The sequence below is a fragment of the Pelodiscus sinensis genome, chromosome 11 (genome assembly GCF_049634645.1).
Source record: "Pelodiscus sinensis isolate JC-2024 chromosome 11, ASM4963464v1, whole genome shotgun sequence".
NCBI lineage: Eukaryota > Metazoa > Chordata > Testudines > Trionychidae > Pelodiscus > Pelodiscus sinensis.
The window spans coordinates 48054643-48078128 of NC_134721.1; the positions used below are offsets into that span (position 1 = coordinate 48054643).

General features: G+C 45.4%; 1 protein-coding gene and 1 long non-coding RNA gene across 5 annotated transcripts in view; one reads left to right on the plus strand and one right to left on the minus strand.

The window, feature by feature from the left end:
- The window catches only part of ISY1 (ISY1 spliceosome associated protein), a 32157-nt gene extending 13846 nt beyond the window's left edge, over positions 1-18311 (plus strand). Inside the window, exons 8-11 of one of the 2 annotated variants that reach the window (XM_006117591.4) lie at positions 1045-1167; positions 12403-12523; positions 14252-14338; positions 17097-18311. In XM_006117591.4, the coding sequence (XP_006117653.2) occupies positions 1045-1167; positions 12403-12523; positions 14252-14338; positions 17097-17196 (431 nt within the window). In that variant the 3' untranslated portion in view covers positions 17197-18311. The remainder of the gene's footprint in view (positions 1-1044; positions 1168-12402; positions 12524-14251; positions 14339-17096) is intronic. The other variant, XM_006117590.4, reaches the window with a different exon arrangement.
- Positions 1-23486, minus strand: part of LOC142830987 (uncharacterized) — a 46463-nt gene that overhangs the window by 18236 nt on the left and 4741 nt on the right. The gene's annotated exons all lie outside the window — the stretch shown is intronic.

Here is a 23486-nt window from a genome sequence, read left to right on the forward strand (position 1 = left end):
TGTTAAAATACTCTGCCTGTATTCAACTCTCTGCTCTGTTTCATATTGACTGAATCTTTATGAAAAGTTGCTTCTTGCATTCACTATACTGCTTAAGGAAACTAATTTTGTAGTCAAAGAAAAAGATAAATATACTATGATTTATATGAGTTGGCTTTCATCTATCTTGTAAACTAGATACACCATTGATCAATAACTGTATAGCAGTCTACATAGGGTTTCTGATTAATGGCCTATGTAATCTATCTCAGTCACTCTTTTTAAGAGGCAATCAGTGAATCAATAAAACAAAGTGATCAGGGATGATCTCTGTAATAACGAGCAGTCCTGTGGCACCTTATAGACTAACAGATTTATTGGAGCATAAGCTTTCGTGGGCAAAGACCAACTTCGTCTTTGCTCCAGAATCCCCCTGTGTATGTCTGTGCTACAATAAAACACTCACAGAAGTGCCCAAATTGCAGAGCTTTAGTGTAGAGGTTTGGGCTCAGGCTGGCACATGGGCTTTGGGATGTATCCTCCCCCATGCAGTGTTCCCTAGCCTGAATCTCTGCACTGCAGTTTTATAGCCCCCGAACCTGTGTGTCTGAGTCAGCTAACATGGGTCAGCTGCATTTGTTTTCATTGCATTGTAGATATAATCACAGAGGGTTATGTGGGATTTCCCTGTCAACTTTTAGATATTGTCATCCGGTGCTGAAGTAGGGATTGTACTACCCAAAGAAAAACTACTTGCCAGAAGCACTTGTTGACAATGAGGCTGGTATCAACCTAAAGAAACCTGCCCGAAAGTGGAAGCTGATGGGAATGCGGAGGGTTAGGATGATGGTCAGAGAACAGCCAGTCTGAATGCAGTTCAGGGAAGAACATAGCAGTTCTTTGAATACTAGTGACAGCTGTTTGTGGCCATTTTAGTTTTTAAATTAATCTGCCTTGCTTGGCAAGCAGTACAGGGTTGATGAGGGCAGGAGCAGCTGTTGATATTAGTACAGTCTTTTTTGGAGGGGGTATGGTTGAGAGTTTGATGATCACTTGTTCCTTCAGCCCTCCCTCCTCCAAGGAAGACTCGAGCTGAGCTCATGAAAGCGATTGATGCGGAGTATTATGGCTACAGGGATGAAGATGATGGTGTCTTGGAGCCATTGGAACAGGAACATGAAAAACAAGGTATGTGAGATCAAAAATGTCCTATATCAACTGGGTGCAGCTTCATATAAGGTTGTTTCTGGTGACCCCAGCTTGTTACACATAATCTATAATTTGAAGAGGGTTACTGGAGCAGAAGCAATTTTTTTTAATCCTTTTCTTTAAAATGCTTCATTGCTTTTTTCCCTTCGGTATTTTGTAGATCTTCATTGTACATAGTTTTACCTACAATGAACGAATAGTATGCTTATTTTTTTATATGTTTTTAACTTAAAGTACTGTAATGCTCTTTGATAGGAATCATAGAAGATTAGGGCTGGAAGAGACCTCAGGAGATCTAGTCCAACTCTCTTCCCCCCCCCCCCCCCTACTTAAAGCAGGATCAGCCACAACTAAATCCATCTCAAGCAGGACTTTGTCATGCCTGGCCTTAAAATCCTCTAAAAATGGATATTTCACCACCTCCCTAGACAACCCGTTCAAGTGCTCTACCACTCTCCTAGTGAAACAGTTTTTCCTAATATCCAAACTAGATCTCCCCCAGTGCAGTTTTGAGACCACTGCTACTTGTTCTGTCATCTGTTATCACTGATAACAGCCTGACTCCATCCTCTCTGGAACCCTCCTTCAGGCAGCTGAAGGCTGCTATCAAATCCCCCCTCGCCCTTCTCTTCTGCAGACTAAGCCCAGTTCCCTCAGCCTCTCTTCATAAATCATGTTCCCCAGCCTCCTAATCATTTTTCTTGCCCTTAGTTGAACTCTCTCCAGGAATGTGTTTTTGTTGTTCCATTTAACTTCTTTGCTCCTATTGAAAAGGATAGTTAAGGGAAGCAGATGTTTTTGGGTTACTCTTTCTGGATGTTTCTTGCTAAAATTTCAATGTACAGCCAGTCTCCGAGTTATGAACAAGTTACAGACCAACACTTGGTCCGTAACTTGAACTGTTCGTAACTCGGACCCCATTGAGTTACACATTACCGTGCTGTTCGTAAGCGTGGGTTGCGTTCGTAACGTGAGGACCGCCTTTACAACTGCTCCATGGGAGCTTTGGTCGTAAGTGCGAATGGTCGTAACTCGACCGTTCACAACTCGGGGAGCGGCTGTAAAACTTTGGCAAACTAAAGTTAAGCAAAAATAAAATTCAGGAAAACTACCATATTTTCATTTAAAGAGGGGGTGCAATCTCTCTCATTCCTCCATCTGCTTCCAAACAAGTGTCTAGCGGCAAGGAAACCTTTCCCCTGGAGCTAAGTCGTCCTGATGAAAGAGACACAAGACTGGGAGTCAGGACATCTAGGTACTAAATCTCATGCTGTCACAGACTTTGGACACAGACTTTGGGTTTGAAATAGTGATGTTAAATATCGGTTAATTGAATAGTCGATTAACTTCATGAATTCTTATCAGTTAGTTGACTGTTCTGTAGTCCCTGGGCAGCCCCTGTCCAGGGGTGGATGGTAGGGATCTGACCTCCCGGACCCAACATGAGCTGGAACTAAGCCAGCTGCCTTCTTATCTGGCTCCTAATACACTTTAAATGCAGAGCTGCAGTGGGGGTAGGTCCAGGACCCAGTGCAAGCCGGGACTGAGCCGGGCTGCTGGCCAGCCTGCTAAAAAATGTACTGGCAAGGGGTGGGGAGGAAATGCATGTAGTCTATAGCATTAACCTATAAGCTTTTGCTTATCCGTTAAGCGACTATACTGTTACGTCCCTAGTTTGAAGTAGAGCAATAGGGAGACGGCTGTCATCTGAGAGAGCATTTGGGAGGTCAGTAGTTTGAGCATTGGCCTGCTAAACCCAGGCTTGTGAGTTCAATCCTTGAGGGGGCTTTTTAAGGATCTGGGGTAAATCTGTCAGGGCTGGTGCTTGGTTCTGCTGTGAAGGCAGGGGACTGGACTCGATGACCTCTCAAGGTCCCTTCCAGCTGTATGAGATAAGCAGGGCTCACCGAGCCCAGCATGCGCAGATTGCCCAAACCCAGCTCTTCCAGGATGTAATCTACTCACCACGGGCGAGTAGATTACATAGATTGTCGAGCCCTGGAGAGAAGTATATTTCCATATTGCACTGTGGTGTAGCTATCCCACAGTGCCTGCACTGCTTTGCATTCTGGGTTATGCTCCCAGTGCACATTGGGACCAAGACACTGCAGCAGGAGGTTCTGGATTCATTTCATCAGCATCCCATAACGTGCACCCTTTTTGGCTCTGGTTACCCTCACAGACGCTATAGTAGCATGAACATGGACCCTTTCGTGGATCCCGTTCATCAAAGCATTGTGGTGATGATTACCTTGGTGCACGTAGTGGTGGACTATGTTGAGAGTGTATACATAGCACTCCGGGAGGAGTCTTGGGCCCGCTGTTCGTGCATGCCCTTGAGTTGAGTGAATTGGAAATGCTACTGACATTTGATTCTCTGGAAACAGTGGGATACCGGTTCCAGTGCCATCCTGCAAGCACAGACTAGTGGGACTGCATAGTGCTGCAGGTATGGGAAGAGCAGCAGCAGCTGCAAAACTTCTAAAATTCACAAGGCCGCTTTCATGGAACTTTGTAAATTGCTTTCCCCTGCCCTTGGGCAGGATCACCCAAATGAGACCACCTTTGACAGAAGCCTGTGGTAATTGCCCAGTGGAGCTTATAAAGCCAGACAGCTACGGGTCAGTTGGGAATCAATTCAGAGTGGGAAAATCTACAGTGGGGGCTGCTGTTCTACAAGTAGACAAAGCAATTAGTACCATTTTGCTATGGAGGGTAGAGCCTCTTTGAAGGATTCCATGGTCTGGCTTGGGAAGCTGGTTGGGTCCACACCTGTGGTTGAATGCTGCTGCTCGTAGAAGCAGCATGTTTGTGGCGATGCTCCAGACTGTCTGTTTGCCTCCTTCGTTTTTTGGTAGGACTGCCGCTGCACCTTTATTTGAACATGGCATTGCTGGGCATCCCTGAGATCCTTTTTCCAACATGCACTTTGCAATCTTTTCATAGATATTGGTGTTTCTTTTGCTAGTTCGGAGCTCCACGAGAATGGATTCCTCTCCCTGTGTCTCAATGAGGTCCAAAATCTCATTCATGCTCCATGCTGGTGCTCATTTGTGCCCCTGGGAACTGGAGCTCACAGGACTTGAACGCATGGAGCTTGTGGCCAGGTGTGCTGCTTGGTCTGAGGTGTGCCCTGCGGTGACTGCTCTGGCCAGAACTTGAGACTCTACTGCTCTCCTGGTGAACAGGGAAAAGCCCCGAGAAACTTTGATTTTCTTTCCTGCATGGACGCACCATGCTGTCCATGCAGGAAACAAAATCAAAGTTTCTCGGGGCTTTTCCCTGTTCACCAGGAGAGGAGTAGAGTCTCAAGTTCTGGCCAGAGCAGTCACCGCAGGGCACTGTAGGATGCCTCTCAGAGGCCAAGAACATCGACTTTCAAAACACTGTGTCTGTACTACCATATAGTTGACCAAGCAAGATCAAATTTAGTGTTACTCCTCATGAAAAGCAAGAATACCAAATACCTGACTTTAGCAGCCCTTAAAATTGGAACGGTCTTGGTAGTGTGGACTCATTGTTGAGAAGATCAACGTTATGTGGCTAAATTCAAACTAAACTTCTAGGCCCAGTGTACACTACAACCGTACCCCCACAGTCAATTATTTAAGCGATGCGTCCACACTACCTAGCCCATTATTCTAGTTCGGGGCCATAGAATTTGAACCCTGTAGTCCTGCTTTTCGCAAGGAGTAACGCTATTCCCAACATTGCGTGTCTAGAATAACGGTCGGATAGATGTGCCCGTGCTGCTAATTTGACCTAATTGGTCTCTGGGAAGCCTTCCACAGCTGTTGGCTCTGGCCACACGTGGCATCTCCACTGCTTCCCCCCCCCCCCCCCCCCATGGAGTTCTAGGAGTCCAGGGAACTGGGGAAGTGCCTGTCCCACATGGTCAGCTTCATGAGCCCCGTGCAAGTGACCAGCGTACGGAGACGAGCGCCCCCATCACCCCCCCCCCCCCCCCCCCCCCGGACATACCGACAGCTGCCAGCACTTCTGCTCCAGCTTTGATTACGAGGGAGATCTTGGACCTCATCCTTATGGTGCTGGTGCTTGGTTAGAAGCATTCTGCCTCAGCACTCCACCCTGGCAAAAACGTCTCCCCCCTTATTCTCACTCAGATTGTGGAACACACAACAGGCCACCGCCATGAAGGAGATGTTACACTCGCTGAGGCCCGGCAGGTGAGGAGACTCCGGAACCTCCCCTTTAAATGCCCGAACGTGCATTCCATCACCATTCTGCACCTGCTCAGCCCGGTGTTGAACTCCTCCTTGCTGGGCTCCAGGCTGCCTATGGAGGGCTTCATGAGCTAGGGGAGCAAGGCCAGGCTGCGTCACCCAGGATCAGACTGGGCATGTCCACCTCCTTGACTCTGATTGTCCGGTGAGGGGGAAAAGTGCCGGCATGCTTCTTTCTGAAGAGCCATGAGTTTCGAAAGATGTGCACGTCATGCACCTTTCTCAGCCATCCAGCATTGATGTCAGTGAAGTGTTCCTTGTGATCCACAAGGGCCTGCAGCACCCTGGAGAAGTACTCCTTGTGGTTGATGTGTTCCCAGGCACGGTGGTTGGGAGCCAGGATTGGGATGTGTGTTCCATCTATGACCACTACCACCCAGTTAGGGAAGCCCATGTCGGCAAAGCCATCCACAATGATGTCCACGTTGCTCAGAGTGGTGATCCTCTGTAATAGGACATGGTTGATGGCCTTAGCTACTTGACAAGCACAGCCCTGACTAGATTTCCCAGCCTGAACTGATTCCCAACTGAGTAGTAGCTGTCTGGAGTGGCAATGATCACACACTTCTGCACGGTGAGAGCAGGTCTCGTGGGTGTCCTGTTGCCTGAGGGCAGGGATGAGCCACTCGCAGAGTTCGAGGAAGATTGCCTTGCGCATGTGGAAGTTCTGCAGCCACTGCTGATCATCCCATCTCTGACGATGCTGTCCCACCAGTATGAGCTTGTCTCTCTCCACCAGAAGCAGCATTCCATTATGTTCAGGGGATTGAGGAGCATGCACAGGATCAGAAGCACCTGGACTTGGCTGAGCAGGGCCTGCAGGCCACACAAGGGTTCGTCATCCTATAGCCTTGTTCTGTTCCTGCTGGAGCAACTTGCTTACACTGTTGATGTACTGCAGCATGAGGTGCAGCATGAGAGCCGCGAGTATGGCGCTGCTGGCTGCAGCTCTGTCTCCATGATCACAGCACTGTGGTATCCCCACTGTGTCCCTTTTCTGTCCCACCATGGAGGAGGGAGTGGGAGAGTACCTTGTGGGACACAGGTATGGAGAACAGCCCCTGTAAGCACCCCTTGCTGTTTTCTGGGCCAAGCGGACGCCAGAAGCATCCTGGTCCTGTCCTGGCATGTTCCTAAAGTGTTTCCTGGGGCTCTGAGTCCAAGGCCGGCTCTGTGAATGTGGACGTACTACCTCAGAGCAAATTCAGTTCTTGCCTGCAGTGTGGGCATGGCCCCTCGACTTCTCAACATCAGGTGCCCAGAACTCCAACTTAGGAAATTTGAACTATCGCATAATGTAGGCATGCCCCAGTGTAGACTCGGGCTTTGCGTAGCACTTTGAGGTCCACAGGGAAAGCGATAGTAGCCCTGAGTGCTAGTTTCACTATAGTGGGCCATAGCCGAGTTCAGTAGAACATCTTGCAAAAGAAGATCCATTGGAATCTATCCTAAAGTTAGTACTTAGAAATGTGCATTGGGAAGACTGGTTAGGTTATTTATTGATCCACAATGGTTTGCTACATAAAGGAGTAGAAACCATTTGTGTAATGTACCATCTGACTCCAGTTAACATTTGGCATATGCTTGCACAGTTATGTCTATAAGCAGAAGGATACAGGAGAAACTATTAATTTTAATTCATATATTATGAAAGGAATGAGCCTAAAGCGAATTAGATGAGCCACAGAGGAAATAGATGAGCTGCTGTAATTGATTATTCATGGATGCTCTATAGTAATCAAATACTGCCTTTCACTTGTTTTTTGGGGGGGGTTTTTTCCCCCTCTTCTCCCCTCTGACTTAATTTGTTTTCCATAAATATTTAGGTTCATAAGTCTCGGTTTCTACCTTCTTGAATTGATTATCTGTGTAGTTTTTAGTTAATATGTGACTTGATATTATTCCATTGACTTTGTTCCTTTCTTATCGCAATCTTTGTGAATGTGGAGATGCACCTTCATTGCATACTTCAGCTGAGTCAAATGATGATGTGTGAGCCACAGCTGATGCATTGGGAGTTTGGGTTAAACTCTCCCTTTTTTCAAGTCCCTAAGGACAGCCTTTTCTTTCTAAATTGAAGTTTTTCCTGCAGAGTTAGTTATTCTTTTCAGCTTGCCACTCTGTAACCTGATCTTGCCATAGATGCTAATCCAGGCTGTGTACTCAACTTGCCAAAGTTCTGCTGCAGATAGGAGCAAACATTTGGTTGTAATGTGTTTGAGCGGTTCCCATGTTGCACAATATACTGCTCCCAAATTCAGCTGCAAAGCCTGATCTCTTTTCACTCCCTGCAGTTTCAGCTGCACAGAAATGCTGAACGCTATGCAGTAGGAAGAACTGTGTTAAGAGAGCCTCTAAAGACTGCGAGCTGTTGCCTAGCTTCCCCAATACTACACTGCTTCTAGTGTTAGTGCCTGAAATCAGGGGGTTTGTTGCAAACCTGGGGTCAGCGCATAATTTGGCTTCCTTCTGGGTGCTGGAAAAGAATGTGCAGGGGCAGAAGTAGGTAAGAATAGATCCAGATGATACAAGGGAGAAGGTGATGATCAAGCAGTGGTGAGAGGAGGAGGAAGGAGGGTGATAGGTGTACAAGGGGAGTCGGTAAAGACAGCAACATTGGTATCTGAATAGGCTGCCACTGCCAGTGTGGGACTGAAGCGTTTGGCAAGAATGGGATTAGAGACTCTGTGCAGGGAATAGTGGAAGAGCACAGTGAAAGGAGTGGGTCAGATTTTTGTAGGACTTGGTATAGCAACTGGTGGAACATTGTGGGATAGAGCCTAATGTGGGTGGAAGATGGCAATAAGTGGGAACAAGAAGGCGCTGGGAGCCCAGATATAGAGGGAGGAGTGAAGCATTAGAGTGAGAACAGGATCTGAGGGCAATGGGGCTGCTGCAAACATTAGAAACTTCTAGTGTTGTATCTTGGCTTCACTGGCTACAGACAGGAAGGGCAATATACTGGATTCACATGACTGCCAAAGAAAGTTTCTCCCCACGTGACACTGCCATTTGTAATAAATTGAGACGCCCAAGCCCCTTGGCTTGAAAGGAGGGAGGTAGGGAATTTAATTGGTTCATGTGAGGTAATGTTTGTTGGCTTCTAGAGCATACGGTAAGGAGTGTTGAAGCAAAATGCAGGACTATGTAGCACTTTAAAGACTAACAAGATGGTTTATTAGATGATGAGCTTTCGTGGGCCAGACCCACTTCCTCAGATCAAATAGTGGAAGAAAATAGTCACAGCCATATATACCAAAGGATACAAATAAAAAAAATGAACACAAAGAATTTTTTAATTGTATCCTTTGGTATATATGGCTGTGACTATTTTCTTCCACTATTTGATCTGAGGAAGTGGGTCTGGCCCACGAAAGCTCATCATCTAATAAACCATCTTGTTAGTCTTTAAAGTGTTACATTGTCCTGCATTTTGCTTCAGCTACACCAGACTAACACGGCTACATTTCTATTACTATTCTGTAAGGAGTGTGTTTTCTTTAGCTTCTTTTGAATGACTTGGGGTTCATGATTATGGAGTACTTGAAGGTTGTTTTGGTGGGCAATTCATTAGAGTTTAGCTGATTTAGGAAAATCATATTTTTGGATATTTAACCTTTTTGGTGTGTAAGAATAAATATATTGAGTCAGACCAGAGTAGTATCTGGCCACTGTCAGGCAAATGTAAGGTGCCCCATAGGGAGTGAACAGAACAGGCAGCCCTCAAGTGATCTTTCCCCTGTTGCCCATTCCCAGCTTCTGGTAAACACTATCCCTGCCCATCCTGGCTAATGGCCATTGATGGACCTATGCTCCATTAATTTACCTAGCTCTTTTTTTAACTCTCTGATAGTGTTGGCTTTCACAACATCCTCTGGCAAGGAGTTCCACAGCTTGACTATGCATTGTGGTGGTGGAGGGGGGCATACGCTTCCTTTTTGTTTTGTTTTTTAAACATGTTGCCTATTAATTTCATTTGTCCCCTAGCTCTTGTTATAGAAGGATTAAATAACTTTTCTTTATTCACTTTCTCCACACCATTCATGATTTTATAGATCTCGACCATATCTTCAACCCCTTAGACATCTCTTTTTCTAGGCTGAAAAGTCCTGGTCTTGTTAATTTCTCCTCATATGGCAGCTGTTCGTTTACCCTAATTTGTTGCCCTTTTGTGAACTTTTTTCAATGCTGAGAGAGCTTTTTGAAGATGAGGAGACCACATCTGCACACACTTATACAGAGGCAAGAAGACATTCTCCATCGCTTTCTTAATGATTCCCAACAGTCTGTTTTTTTGACAGCCACTGCAGATTGAGTGGATGTTTTCAGATAACTGCCCACAGTGACTCGAAGATCCCTCTCTTGAGTGGTAACAGCTAATTCAGACCCCATCATTTTATATGTATAGTTGGGATTGTTTTTCAATATGCATTACTTTGCATTTATCAACATTGGCTTTCATTTCCCTTTGTTGCCCAGTCACCCAGTTTTGTGATATTCTTTTGGAGCTCTACACAGTCTGCTTGGGACTTAACTATCTTGAGTAGTTTTGTGTCCTCTGCAAATTTTGCCACCTCACTGTTTACCTTTTTGTCCAGATCATTTATGAATGAGTTGGTTAGGACTGGGTGTAGTACACACCGGAACAACACTAGTTACCTCTCTCCATTCTGAAAGCTGACCATTCATTCCTACCCTTTGTTCCCTATCTTTAACCAGCTTTCAGCCCAGAAGAGGACCTTTCCTTTTATCCCATAACAACTTTACCTTAATCTTTGGTGAGGAGCCTTGTTAAAGGCTTTCTGCAAATCTAAGTACGCTATGTCCACTGGATCTCCTTGTGCATGTGCTTATTCACCCCCTCAAAGAATTCTAGTAGATTGGTTTCCCTTTACAAAAATCATGCTGAGTCTTTCCCTCAATAAATTGTTTGTCTGTGTGTCTGACAATTGTATTCTTTCCTATAGTTTCAACCAACCTGTATTTGCCAGGTCACCTCTGGAGCCCTTTTTAAAAATTGGCATCATATTAGCTATCCTCCAGTCATCAAACAAAAGCTGTTTAAATGATAGGTTGCAAACCACAGTTAGTAATAGTGTATTTCAAAAGCTTGTGTAAGACCATAATTGTTTTTATGGGTGATTCAGATACATTGGGAGGGGAAAAAATGACAGACTTTCCCAATGCAGTAACACATGAGATCTTATTTATTTCCTGTTAAAAGAATCTTAAAAGGTCTGCAGTTACGAGACGACATCCAGGCGCTCTTCTGCTCTGCTCATGTGAAATGTAGAATTAAATGATTATACAATACTTGAACTTTCCTAATTGGCAGTAGCTGTCTTTTTCACCACTTATGCTATCACACAGCAGCACAGCTAAATGATCATGGTCAGTTTCCCACCTATAGTTTTATTTATTTACTTGAGTAAAGAGGGGCTAGTAATTCCACTGTTGCTGTCAAATATGAGAAATGTCTGCCTTCTGGGTATTGTAACTAAGTGCATGGTAAGAAAGCTATTAGCAAATTTGTGGGTTTTTTAGAGACATTGGTGTCTTCTTTGCTAGGAGATTGACTAACACTGAATGGTGCAGATGGGCTCTCATTGCATATGTTGGTAGTCCTGGCAGGATATATGCAGGCTGATTTGAGATAGATGTGGACCCTTATGTGAAGGCTGCAATATCAGGTAAAGACATGAAAAAATGAGAAGTGGTGTAATGTCCACACCCCTTGTAACTTGAAGTAGCCCAGCTGCTTTTATGTTAAAGGTGCATTAGCATTTGTAAGTTTCTGTGCCCCATGTATAGTAACCCAAGAGTGGCTATCCACAACATGAAATCTTTACAACCTGTTCCTGTTACTTTAAATAAAAATACATTTCATTTGGCTAGACTATAAAATGGAGAAAATAAATCTGAGTCAAGCAGAACGTGGTTTAGCCTTGCAGGATTGCAGGTAGTTAAGTCGTTGAGACAGTGTCCTTTCTGGTTGAAATGGCAAGAAACTGTTTTTTCTTTGTGATCCTGTCTGATATCTGTTTTGTGGGCATTGATCCTTTGGCGAAGTGTCTGAGATGTTTGTCCAATGTACATAGCAGACGGACACTTTCGGCACATGATGGCATAGATTAGATTTCTGGATGCGCAGGAATATGTGTTCTTGATCTTATAACTCACTTGGTTAGGTCCAATAATGGTATCAGCAGAGTGAATATGTGGACAAAACAGATATCAGACAGGATCACAAAGAAAAAACAGTTTCTTGCCATTTCAACCAGAAAGGACACTGTCTCAACGACTTAACTACCTGCATCCTGCTTTTAAATCTGCACTTGAAAGGGAATCCTCTGAACTGTCATTCATGCTAAAATTCGACACTCTACATCTGAGTCTAAACAAAGGATCTAGTTCTTACCCATTACAAAGATAGCTTCCCCAATTATCACCTCTAATATCATTAGCCCACAGACATTCACCTCCCCACCCCACCCCATCCCCCTTCTGTTCTGAAATGTGATTTGTCCTTTTCATGTGTGTTCTTTTTTTTTTAATTGTCATTGTATCCTTTGGTATATATGGTTGTGACTATTTTCTTCCACTATTTGATCTGAGGAAGTGGGTCTGGCCCACGAAAGCTCATCATCTAATAAACTATCTTGTTAGTCTTTAAAGTGCTACATAGTCCTGTATTTTGCTTCAGCTACCCCAGACTAACACGGCTACATTTCTATTACTATTCTACATGTTAATCTGTAACTTGAAAAAAAACTAATATTCTTGTAGCACCTTAGAGACTAATAGAAATATATATAGTATCGTGAGCTTTCATGGGCAAAACCCACAAGTGTGTGGTAAATCTCTATACAAAAGCTCAGAAGAATTAGCATCAGTTCTGTAACCAGCTTTCTTGTCTGACATTACTTTTAAACCTAATTATGTAGTGTCACCACTTTATTTTTCCAACCAGTGATAGCAGAAGCAATGGAAAAATGGAAAGTAGAGAGAGAGGCACGACTTGCAGGAAGTGACAAGGAGGAGGAAGAGGAAGAAATAAACATCTATGCTGTCAATGATGATGAGGTACCATGGTGAATAAAGAGACTCAAGTTTTTATAGTAATTAATGTTAGGCTGGGTAGCATGAGCCTCCTTTAGATGTCTTAAGCATTAACTATTTGGAAGAAGAGTGGCTACTTTGTTGTTAGGAGAATTTCACTATCCTCCATACTCTCTGCAGGAGTGTTTGTGGTTGATACAAATTAACACTAGAATGGGACTTTTTTATTTTAAGTCCTGCTTAGTGTGTGACCCAAGTCAGCAGTCTGGGAAGGCTTTTTCCTATGATTTGAAAGAAAATCACGTAAGAAGATTACTTTTGAGTTTTTTATTTCTGGGGAGCTCTGAGTAGCTGCGGATATTGATTTTAAATGGCATTTGAGCTGAAGAATCTTTCTGAACAGTTTGTATTTATCGGTACACATAGAACAGTGTGCAGAATGTTTAGTGTCTGTAGTTGAACTTATTGAAGCTAGTTGTTTTGCGTACAGTAGAACTTCACTTATTCTCACTTTGACGTACCACAAAACCATCTTCCAGCTTTGTTCTTCTGTGAAGCACAGATTAGCAAGGTCCTGTCGGTGTTAACAAGCTGGAGTAGTGGCGTGACATCATGCTTCTTGCAGTGCAGTGTGGGATGTGCATGTCACTCCAACCCTAACCCACACTGAGATCCTGAGGTAGTGCTCCTGCTGTCTTCTATTCCTGGGAGGTCAGCAGCATTGCAGAAGCATGCTCTTATTGCTTGCGCAATGCTTTGCTGGGCCTGTACTAGGAACTAGTCCATCTGGCAAAGTTTGCTTGGCTGTTCCTCCATGACCTTGCTCTGTCTATATCTGTTATCTCCCATGACTACATTGAGCCCAGCTATAGCGTAGTCATGTTAAATTTAGTTTAATCAACTAATTGACTAGTTGATGGACTTTGCCTTGACCAGTCGATTTAGTCAATAAGTGGGGGAGTTGCAGCGGGATTAGCTCCCAGCTGGGTGCTAACTCCTCTGTGGCTCTGCCTTTTAAACGTATCAAGAGCCAGCATGTTCTTAATACATTTTAAAAGGCTGAAGTGCAGCGTGGTGAACCTGGTGCGAGCCAGGACAGCTGATTACTGGCTCGCACCCAGTTCCCGCTACCCTTCTACCTCCCCTGCCCCCCGTGGAGACAGTGCTGGTTGGAACTGGTTTTTAAGCCGTCTTCCCCCCCAGCACTGGCTCCTGCTCCTCTACCACTTGCTGCCTCTACCACAGAGGCAGCACAGGGGGGTGGAGAAGCAACTAGTCAGGCGACTATGCTTGATCGGATAGTCGAATAGTTGCTTACATCCCTGCTCTAAGGAGGAAAGAGTGAGGGATCAGTCACTTGACAGAAGAATGAGATGGATATCTCCGTAAAGGCCCCTAATCCCCAGCCCGAGTTAACTGGCTGCTCTGCACTGCCCTGGCTGAGAAATTTGTGGAAAAGTAAGAACATGGCCTCATGTCCATACGTTAGCAGCACAAGGAATAGCACCTGGTACAGAGCAACGTAAGCAGTTCTGGTTTAGGACTTTAAGTAGCAGGGTCTGGGTGGTGTGGTACTTTCCCTTTGCTCTTTGGAGAGTAATGCCTCCTACAGTGTTTTGCCCCCAATGCTTTGTAGTTCACAAGCCTCATTAATTTGTCTTGGGGTTGCCTCCACTACTGCAGATCAGTGAGGTTTAGCTATAGTGCCTTGTTGATGGAAATGGCAAAATAAACCTGTTAAAACTTCTTGAATTTTGTAGTCTGATGAAGAAAGCGGCAAAGAAAAAGAAGGTGAAGAAGGCCAGCAGAAATTCATTGCTCATGTTCCAGTGCCATCGCAACAAGAGGTAAGAAATAACAGGAAGACAAATGCACACACGACCATTTTCTGCTTGTTACATTGTGGGACCTAATTTGTGGCAGGCATCCTATAGTAAGTGTATTCTACTGGTTAAGGGGCAGGTCTCTTGGTTCTCTTCCTGAGTATTGGCTCGCTGTGGAAATCACTTAAGCTCTTCACCTCCATTCACCCATCTCTCAAAGGGGGATGTTTCACTTTCTAGGGGTGTTACGGAACATAACCCTTGTCGTTTTGAATGCTTTCATCTGAGAGTCTTTAAAAAGTCATGTATAAATCAACATACAGGTTGAAACTCTCTGATCCGAGACCCTCTTGTCTCTCTAGACCAGAGAGCCCCGGGCGCAGTGGTTTGGAGTGGCTGGAAAGGGAACCGGTCTGGTTGGCGGCAGCCCACGGGCCAGCGGCCTGGGGATAGAGAGCCCTAGGAAAGACTGCAGCCCCATTCCCCATGGGGTGGCAGGAAACCCAGGAACAGCAGGGCTGGGCAGCAGAGGTAGAGAGCCCCAAGAGTAGCTGCTGCCTTGCGGTGGGCCGGGGCAGGAGCCCGGGAACAGGTGCCTCCCTGCGTTGGGGTTGGGAACCCTGGGAGCAACCGCTGCCCTGCCTGCTTCTTGTGTACAGTATCACTTGGAAGTGAGAACAGGCATTCAAATGGCACTGCAAGATATTTACATGCCAGATGTAGGAAACAGCCACAGATATTTAAATGGTATTCTGTTATTGTTTAATAGTGCGATGAATTGAGATTTTTAAAATCACTTGTCAGCCCTAGTTTGGAGTCTTTGATATCTTGCCTTTTTTCTTAACCTTTAAATCTCTGTTTTTATTGCTATGGTTTGGGAAACAAGTAACTCTTTTTTAAAATGACCCTAGTTAGATGAGCCTGAAATCAGTCACTTTTAAAACTGTTCTAGGGTGCGTTAGTGGTTTACCTGAAACAACTCCTGAGGCGTCTCACCCAGTTTATGGTTATCTAGAACTAGATGTGCCTCTGCCTCACCCCATCATGCTTGGCACCAGGGAAAGCAAGGACGACAGTAACAGACCCAAATGAAGCTCTTGATACAGAGTGATAATCTATGCTAAACTGAGATGGCAAAATTATAGGGGAAAGAAATGCTGCTGTTGATTCAGTGACCACAACACTGTGAAGAACAGTCAGGGCAGGGCACCTTTGCTGAACTACTGTTGATGATGTAGGCAAGGGGAATTAGAGGGATTCCATTTCTCAAGTGGAAAAGTTGTGTGTCAAGTTGATCTGTGCAAGAGTTAGTGATTTCTAATGACTAAACCATCCTTTCCTTGTCTTAATGGGTTTGTCTACTGCAGTCTAGCATTAGAGCTGAAGAGAAAGTTATTTTTAATTAAAAATTAGTGTCTGTAATGTCTGTAGTGTTAGTAATTTTAAGACCGCGAAACATGCAGGCAGTTTTCTTTTATTAAAAGAATTAATTAGTCTTGCTGTCTGACTTTGAAATGAAGAGCAAACATACAAATTAACCTACTGTGGTATGGAATTAGTCTACTTTTTAGAGCTGTTGTTTGTTCATCTTGCCTTATTGAAAAGCTCTGAAATAGGAAATTGGCTCACTTGAATTACTTTATCTAGTCAGAGTTCTGAGCAGATCATCTTATTCAGTAAAATGGCAAATGAGTCTGTGCAAAGAGACTTTTTAAATATTATTGTGTAGTTGCAAAGTTCTAAAGTAGTCAGTCTCTTCCATTTCAATAATAACCTTTGATGAGCAGCACAGTTTTAGGTGAACATTGCAAGCAATATGAATACTACTATTACTATTACCACTGCTTCTGTCCTGCGTAGTCCAAGTTGGATCTTTACTTCCCTTGTCCAGCAACATCTGTGGTTGGGTATCCCTACGGGGGCCTGATGCTCAGCAACTCCTCTCACCCTCCATAGCTTTCAGAGTGCTGCAAATAGCTCATTTGTGGTTTTCAAGCTCGGGGGGGGGTCAGGGAAATAGTCAGGGTGGCTGCAGATACAATGCCAGGGCCAGGGTCCCACTGTCAGTCCCTCTAGAGATGTAATAGTGTAGTTGATTAACCAGTAAGCAAAAGCTTATAGGTTAATGTTACAGACTACATGCATTTCCATGCTTTATTCCTGTCTTCCCCCTCCCCTCTCCCCCACCAGTAATTTTTTTAGCAAGCTGGGACCTATCCCTGCTGCAGCTCTGCATTTCAAGTGCATTAGGAGCCAGGCAGGCAGCCCAGCTCCGTTCCTGCTCATGCAGGGTCTGGGAGCTCAGCTCCACCTGGACAGGGGTTGTTGCCACACCACACTGTGCAGCAGCATGGGGTGACAGGCAGCCGGTCCACAAGGGGAGCTAGTTTTTAAATTGGCTCCCCTTATGGACCAGCTCCTGCCTGGCCATCCCATATTGCTGCCTCTGATACAGAGGCAGCAGTACAGAGTGACAGGGGGCTCCTCAGGAGTGGGGATGGAGTGCACTGGCTGCCAGCCTCATCCCCAGGGCTTATAGAATAGTCAACTAACCGATACAAAAAATTCATGAGGTTAATTGACTATTCGATTAACTGATATTTAACATCCCTAGTCAGGTCCCGAGGGTACTGGACCAGAAAGATACAACCTGTAACACCTTCTCTTAAAAGGCCCGCTTCTTCCAGCCTTCACAGACTGGTTTCTTTTTGCCTGATCTAGAATCTCTGAGTTTGAGTGATTTAAATGAAAGGTTGAATGATTTTATATTTTGTGTTTACAGATTGAGGAAGCTCTTGTCCGGAGAAAGAAGATGGAGCTTCTCCAGAAGTATGCTAGTGAAACTCTCATGGCACAGAGTGAAGATGCTAAAAGACTTCTAGGATTGTAGTATCTCACTCCTAGGACTGTTGTCTCCTACCATTGGAGGGGGGGGGGGGGGGAGAGGGAGTTTTACAATCCATCCGAACAGCAATTATTTTGATCCCTTTTAAATATAGACTAATATAGACTCAGCAGCAACTGAGTCTCTGCTAATGCTAAGAATAAAAGATTATCTTCCTACAGCTTATTTCCCACATAGGTTTGTCCTCTCCTCTATCTCCACTCTAAGGAATGTATTTATTGTCCCTCAGGATACGTCTAGACTGGCGTGTTTTTCCAGGATACCAGCGGTATCCCAGAAAAACTCCACTGCATCCAGAGAACATGTTTGCTCTTCTGCTTTTTTTGCGGAAGAGCAAACGCGCTTTTTCGGGGAGCCCTGTATACCTACTTCTATGAGGAATAAGGGCTCCTCCGAAAGAGGAGGCTTTTCCGCCAAATAGCGGAAAAGCCTCTTGGAAAAGCAATAAAAAAGCTACGCAAGTTGCAGAGCACAATTTGTGTCGCTTTTTCTGATGAAGGACTGTAGTCTAGACCTAGCCTTAGTTTAATTAAAAAAAAAAAAAAAAATCAGCAAAACTAAGAAGTCCTCTTTCTTGTTTTCATTACCTCCCCTCTTCCCCGGCTTGCATTCATTTCCCTTTCTCTGTAGATGGAGAATAGGGGTAGAAAAGCAAATCAAAGAATTTCCTCCTGCAGCCAGAGAAGATGCCTTAGGAGTGACATGACTGGCAAATATTTTTTTATTCCTTCACATTCTGACTATTAATTCTGCTCCATGATTGCTCTCCTATAGTGATGTTTAGGTGCAGGTCTACTAACTATAAACTGTTAAAATAGCCTATAACCTGTTAATCTGAGATGGTTTGAAAACAGCTTCCACGGCTAGTTCCTACACTTGAGAGAAATCACTCTCAAATTCTGAAGAACTCTCAACTATGTGCCCAAACCGTGCAGTTTTCTTGTAGTCTATGTAAAGCTTTTCTCCTGTTATAATTCAGCCTGTTCCTGGATGGATTGCTGGAGTGCTGGATATTTCAGCAGTTACTGTAAATACTTTTTCACCTTTTCTAATGAGTTACTCAGATCTTTTTAATAAAGCATTTTATACAAACTAAGTTTATCTGTATTATTTTCAGTCTGACTCAAAGTGTGTCCTTTCTATAACCAAAGAAGGGACGTCATAAGATCCCTTCGCCAGAGGGCTGTTAAGTCTTGCGTCACCAGCTTCTCTTGACTGCTGTAGCACATAAGAGACAATCTCTCAGGGCATGTCTACACGACAGAGTTATTTTGAAACAACAAGGTGAGCATCCACACAGCAAGCCCATTATTTGAAAATAATGGGTTTGTTATAGTGAAATAACCACCCCTGAATCTACGAGGAATAATGCCCATTTCAAAATATGGTTAGTGTAGACACTCAGCTGTTGCTGTTTTGAAATAATTGGCCTCCGGGGCCTCTCTCAGCTGCCCTGGTGGCCACTCTGTCCACACCCCTGAAAACTATGGCTTCCCTTCTGCAGGGTTTAAAGTTGCAGGCATAAAGGAAAGGGCTCATGGCACCACACTGGGCTTGCTAGCCACATGCCACACAGCAGCACCCTGCACAGCCTTCATTGCTGCCATGGCAGACCCCAACACTCCCTCTGAGCCTCCCGCAGCTGCAAGCGCAGCTGTAGCCAGCTCAGAAGCCCCTGGGAGAAATGGCACTGGCCTGGACTGGTGCAGAGATCCCAGATCACAGGTCTGGGGAGAGGAGTCTAACCCCAAGGATCTCCGCACCAGGCATAGAAATGTGTATGTCTACAGCCGGATGGCTGCCAGCCTGGCCCAGAAGGGCACATCCACATGCTAAAAGAACCGAGGCAGTCCTATACCAAGGCCAGGGAGGAAAGTTCCCACTCTGGGGCAGCACCCCAGACAGGCCATTTCTATGTGCAGCTGGATGGCATCGTGGGAGGAGGGCCAGTCACCTCTCCCGCCCCCTGTGAAGTCCAGCCTGGACACGCCCATCATTCTATAGGAGGGTGGCCGGGCTGTGGAGGAGGAGGAGCAAGTTAGCATTGACCCTGTGCCTGCCAGCCAGGAGTAGGGATGTTAAGCATTTGCTTACTGGATAGTCGACTGGTTGCTTTCCCCCGCTGCTGCCTCTATCAAATAGAGCAAGAGGGGGGAAAGGCAGGGATACTTCAAAGGGCAGCGCTACAGAGCTGATCCTGGGCTCCGTGTGGTGCCACTCTACTGTCTAATCAAATAGTTAATGCAAAAATGCAATTAGTGAATTACACAATTCTTACATCCTTAGCCAGGAGGTAGTCCTCTCCCTGGAGCGAGTCCCCCTCCCAGGATGTCTCCCAAGGCTCAGATGAGGCTGGGGAAGGTAGTTCAGCTGAATTCCCTCACTTTTCCTATCTATACATAGGGGCAGGCGCTGGGCTGCAAGGGGCTTAGCACTCCACTTGGCCTTCTCGGCCTGGGGCTTGCACATGTCCACCCACGTGCACAGGCTGGAGTGCCGGTCTGGAGCACCCAGCCCCATAAGGTTCTCGTACAGGAATCAGTCGCTCCTTCCCACAAGGTTCCCGCACAGGCCTACCTAACTCCGGACTCCGTGGTGGGATACCTTCCCACAGCAAGCCCCCATTAAGGAGGCTGGGGTCATGGAAACACACAGCAGTGTCACACACAGCGCACGGTCATAGCCGCATTCTCCAAGGTCACTGATCCCCTGCCTGGGAACTACTAGGGGAGAAACAGGAGACCCCAGTTCCACCCTTCCCAGCAAGCAACATCTGTGTTCTCACACCTCCTTCAACATGCACACCAGCTCCATTGGGCAGGGGTCGAAATCCTCTCTGGGATGCTGCCACTGCCACATCCAGCATGTGCGTGGCACAGCGGGAAGCTGCACTGCCCGATCCTGTTCCCCTCACTTACCCACAGGCTGCTGGCCTGCCCAGTACTTTCTCATGCCTGCTTGTCTCTACAGGGACATCTGTGCCCCTACAGGAAGGTGCCCACTGTGTAGGCCACAGATGGCTTTGCTTGAAGCACGTTACCATTGTCTGAACGGAGACCTTCAGTGTTGGCTCAGAGATCAGGGCTCGGCTTCATACACGGTGTCTCCTGGGATGACTGCCCGTGGCAAGGGCCCCTCTTACACTGGCCACAGCTGGGACTGGCCTCTCGCTCCCAACCCCAGAGTTTGGGGTTTACAGCAGGTCTATGTGGTAGAGAGCCTGGCCATGCTGCCTCGGGCTCCCTCGCTGCCTGTTTCTCCTCTAGTGCAGGCATGACTCGCTCCCTGTTTCTCCTTCACCTCCCTTCTGTCCTTTCAACCCCCCCCAGCTTCCAACTGCTGAGGCTTTTAAAGGCCTTCAGCCAGCAGAGGAGTTAGTTGGTCCCAATCTGCCTGAGCCAGCTCCCTCCCAGCTGCATCTAATTGTCCTGCAGCGCTCTGCTTCTAATTGCAGGTTTTTAGCCTTTGGGGGCTGCCTTTTCCCCCCTCTGGCCTGACCCTGCCACACTATCCTTGTAACTTTTCTTCACAGCTGGGCTAGCTGTGAGCATGGTGCAACCAACACCTCCCGACTCCGTGAGAGCCACAGGCACAGGCAACCCCATGAGGACCTGCTGCATGAACACAGGGACATGCCCCCAACAGAAGTTTTGAGGAAGAGCACCAAGGGCAGGTCACTGACCTCAAGGAACTTTGTGCTGACCAGGATGTCTCAGTCTGGAAACTGCTGTCCTGGGAGCATGAGACCGTGTGTGCTGCATTCACCACCATGGAGTGCCTGGTCTCCACCATGGAGCTTTAAATGCAATTCAGTCTCAAATCAGTGTGGACATGCTATTTTGATATAAATCTGTGCTATTTCAATGGGGATTTGCTGTGTGATTGTGCTATTTCAAAATAGTTATTTCCGGAGTTATTTCAAAATAACCTCTGGTACCCAAGCCATTTAGTTTTAATAATCTATAAAACCTGAGTATCTTAAAGTGTAGGAAACTAACTGGAAGTCGCTCCTGTTCACAGAGCATATAGTCTGTGAGAAATGTAGCGTTCTATAAACAGGCAGATTCTATGATAGCTGCAGTTTCCAGGTAATCTTAAAATGTAGTTCTTGCGTGCTGCAGTTTGAAGGTGGCAAAGGTGTTGGTTACTACAATGAGGTCTGTATCTTGCTCAGTATACATTTGGGCGTTTTTAAATAAAGCGTTCAGGGCTATTACTGCTATATCTGGACCTCCAAGAAGAGCAGAGAATCTGAGTTGAAGCCGAGAATCTGACCACACTTAAATTGGAAACATGATAAAATACATCCTGCCTCACCTGAAGGAGTTAACAAGACTACCACAATTTCTTGAGGCTTTTCCCTGGCTAGCCAGCATAAGATCAGTCATCTTTGGGCTGAGTTTTTGCCATCTTGTCATAATCTTAACTCTGATCCTGGTCAGGTACTGAGGTGAGGGCCATTAGCTGGTACCACACAGGTCCATTGAAACAAATGTACAGCTGGGTATGACCTGTAAATTGAAAGCCTCTCAGCCTGTATTGCCTTACTAAATGTCTGGACAGCCTCTTGTGCTAAACAGTGTGATTGCTAAAAACCTACTGTACCTGCCTGAAAGAGCCCTTGGAATATATGAGCGATTACTCAGCGCTCTTTCTGGATCCTCTGGAAACAGCTATTCAAACAGGATAGCAACTTCTCAACACTGTCTTGTGCTCAGTCACCGTAATGGCAACATGTACCCTTAAAATCATCCACTCCCACAAAAACCTACCACTAAGACCCGGATCAATGTCTATGCTATGATCTGATCTAAAACTGCATTGAGTAGGGTCTGTGAAGCCTATAAGGACCTCAGGTATTTTTCAGAGTAGTACTGTATTTGTTGCATAATAGCCTGATTCATGTCATGGGCAACATGACTCAACTACTGTGTGAAAATTGCTGTATGCAATGATTTTTTTATCTCCAAAACCTTGAAATTACGGCATGTTCAGGTCAAATAAGAGCAAATGAGAGGCAGAGGGAGAAGATGGTTTTTCAGAAGACATTTGAAAATAGTTGCTTCCCCTTGGCAGCTGAAGAAAGTTCATTCTGTTTTAATGTGTAAAACAGATACTGTGTGTAATTGTAGAACATAATTCTAGGCAGACTGTTGCATTAATGCCTTACCTAATTAGGCTCATTTGACTGACTGTAGGCTCATGACCAAGATTTGACTGAACCAATTTGTTTAGCAAGCTTGTTTAATTTAATTCCTCCTCTTTTTCTCTGCAAAGAACATTGATGGGAAAGTCAGGGTAATGTTTGTAAAAGACGGATAATGAATGAGAGACATGAGCACATAAGTACTGTGTTATAACATTCTAAGGCTACATCTAGATTGCAGGCTTCTTTCAGAAGAAGCTTTTCCAGAAGAGATCTTCCAAAAAAAACTTCTTCCAAAAGAGAGGGTACGTCTAGACTACATGCCTCTGTCGCCAGAGGCATGTAGATTAGGCTACCAAGCATAGGAAAATGAAGCGGCGATTTAAATAATCGCCGCTTCATTTAAATTTACATGGCTGCCGCACTGAGCCGACAAACAGCTGATCAGCTGTTTGTCAGCTCAGCACGATAGTCTGGACGCGTGGGTGTCGACATCAAAGGTATTTGTCGACCACCCAGGTAAACCTCATCCCAGGAGGCATACCTGGGTAGTCGACAAATACCTTTGATGCCGACACCCGCGCGTCCAGACTATCGCGCTGAGCTGACAAACAGCTGATTAGCTGTTTGTTGGCTCAGCGCGGCAGCCATGGAAATTTAAATGAAGCGGCGATTATTTAAATCGCCGCTTCATTTTCCTATGTCTGGTAGCCTAATCTACATGCCTCTGGCGACAGAGGCATGTAGTCTAGACGTACCCTAGAGTGTCCACACTGCCAAAGCGCATCAAAAAAGCCATCTGCTTTTTCGGCAGATAGTGTCCACACTGAATGGATGCTATCTCGCATTTAAGCTGTGATTACTATGGACTGAGCGGCCACCAGGGCAGCTGTGCTTTTTCCTCTTCTTTCGAACTCCCTCTTCCCTGTTCACACATACCTTTTCCCAAAAGAGCTCTTTCAGAAAAAGGCTTCTTCCTCATAGAAAGAAGTTTACCAATGTTGGAAAACCCCCACTGTTCTTTCAATTTTTTTCGAAAGAATGTAATTGCAGTGTGAACATAAGTGAAGGAGAGAGGAGCTTTTTGCCCAGGTTCATGGACCAGCAATACTGAATCAACT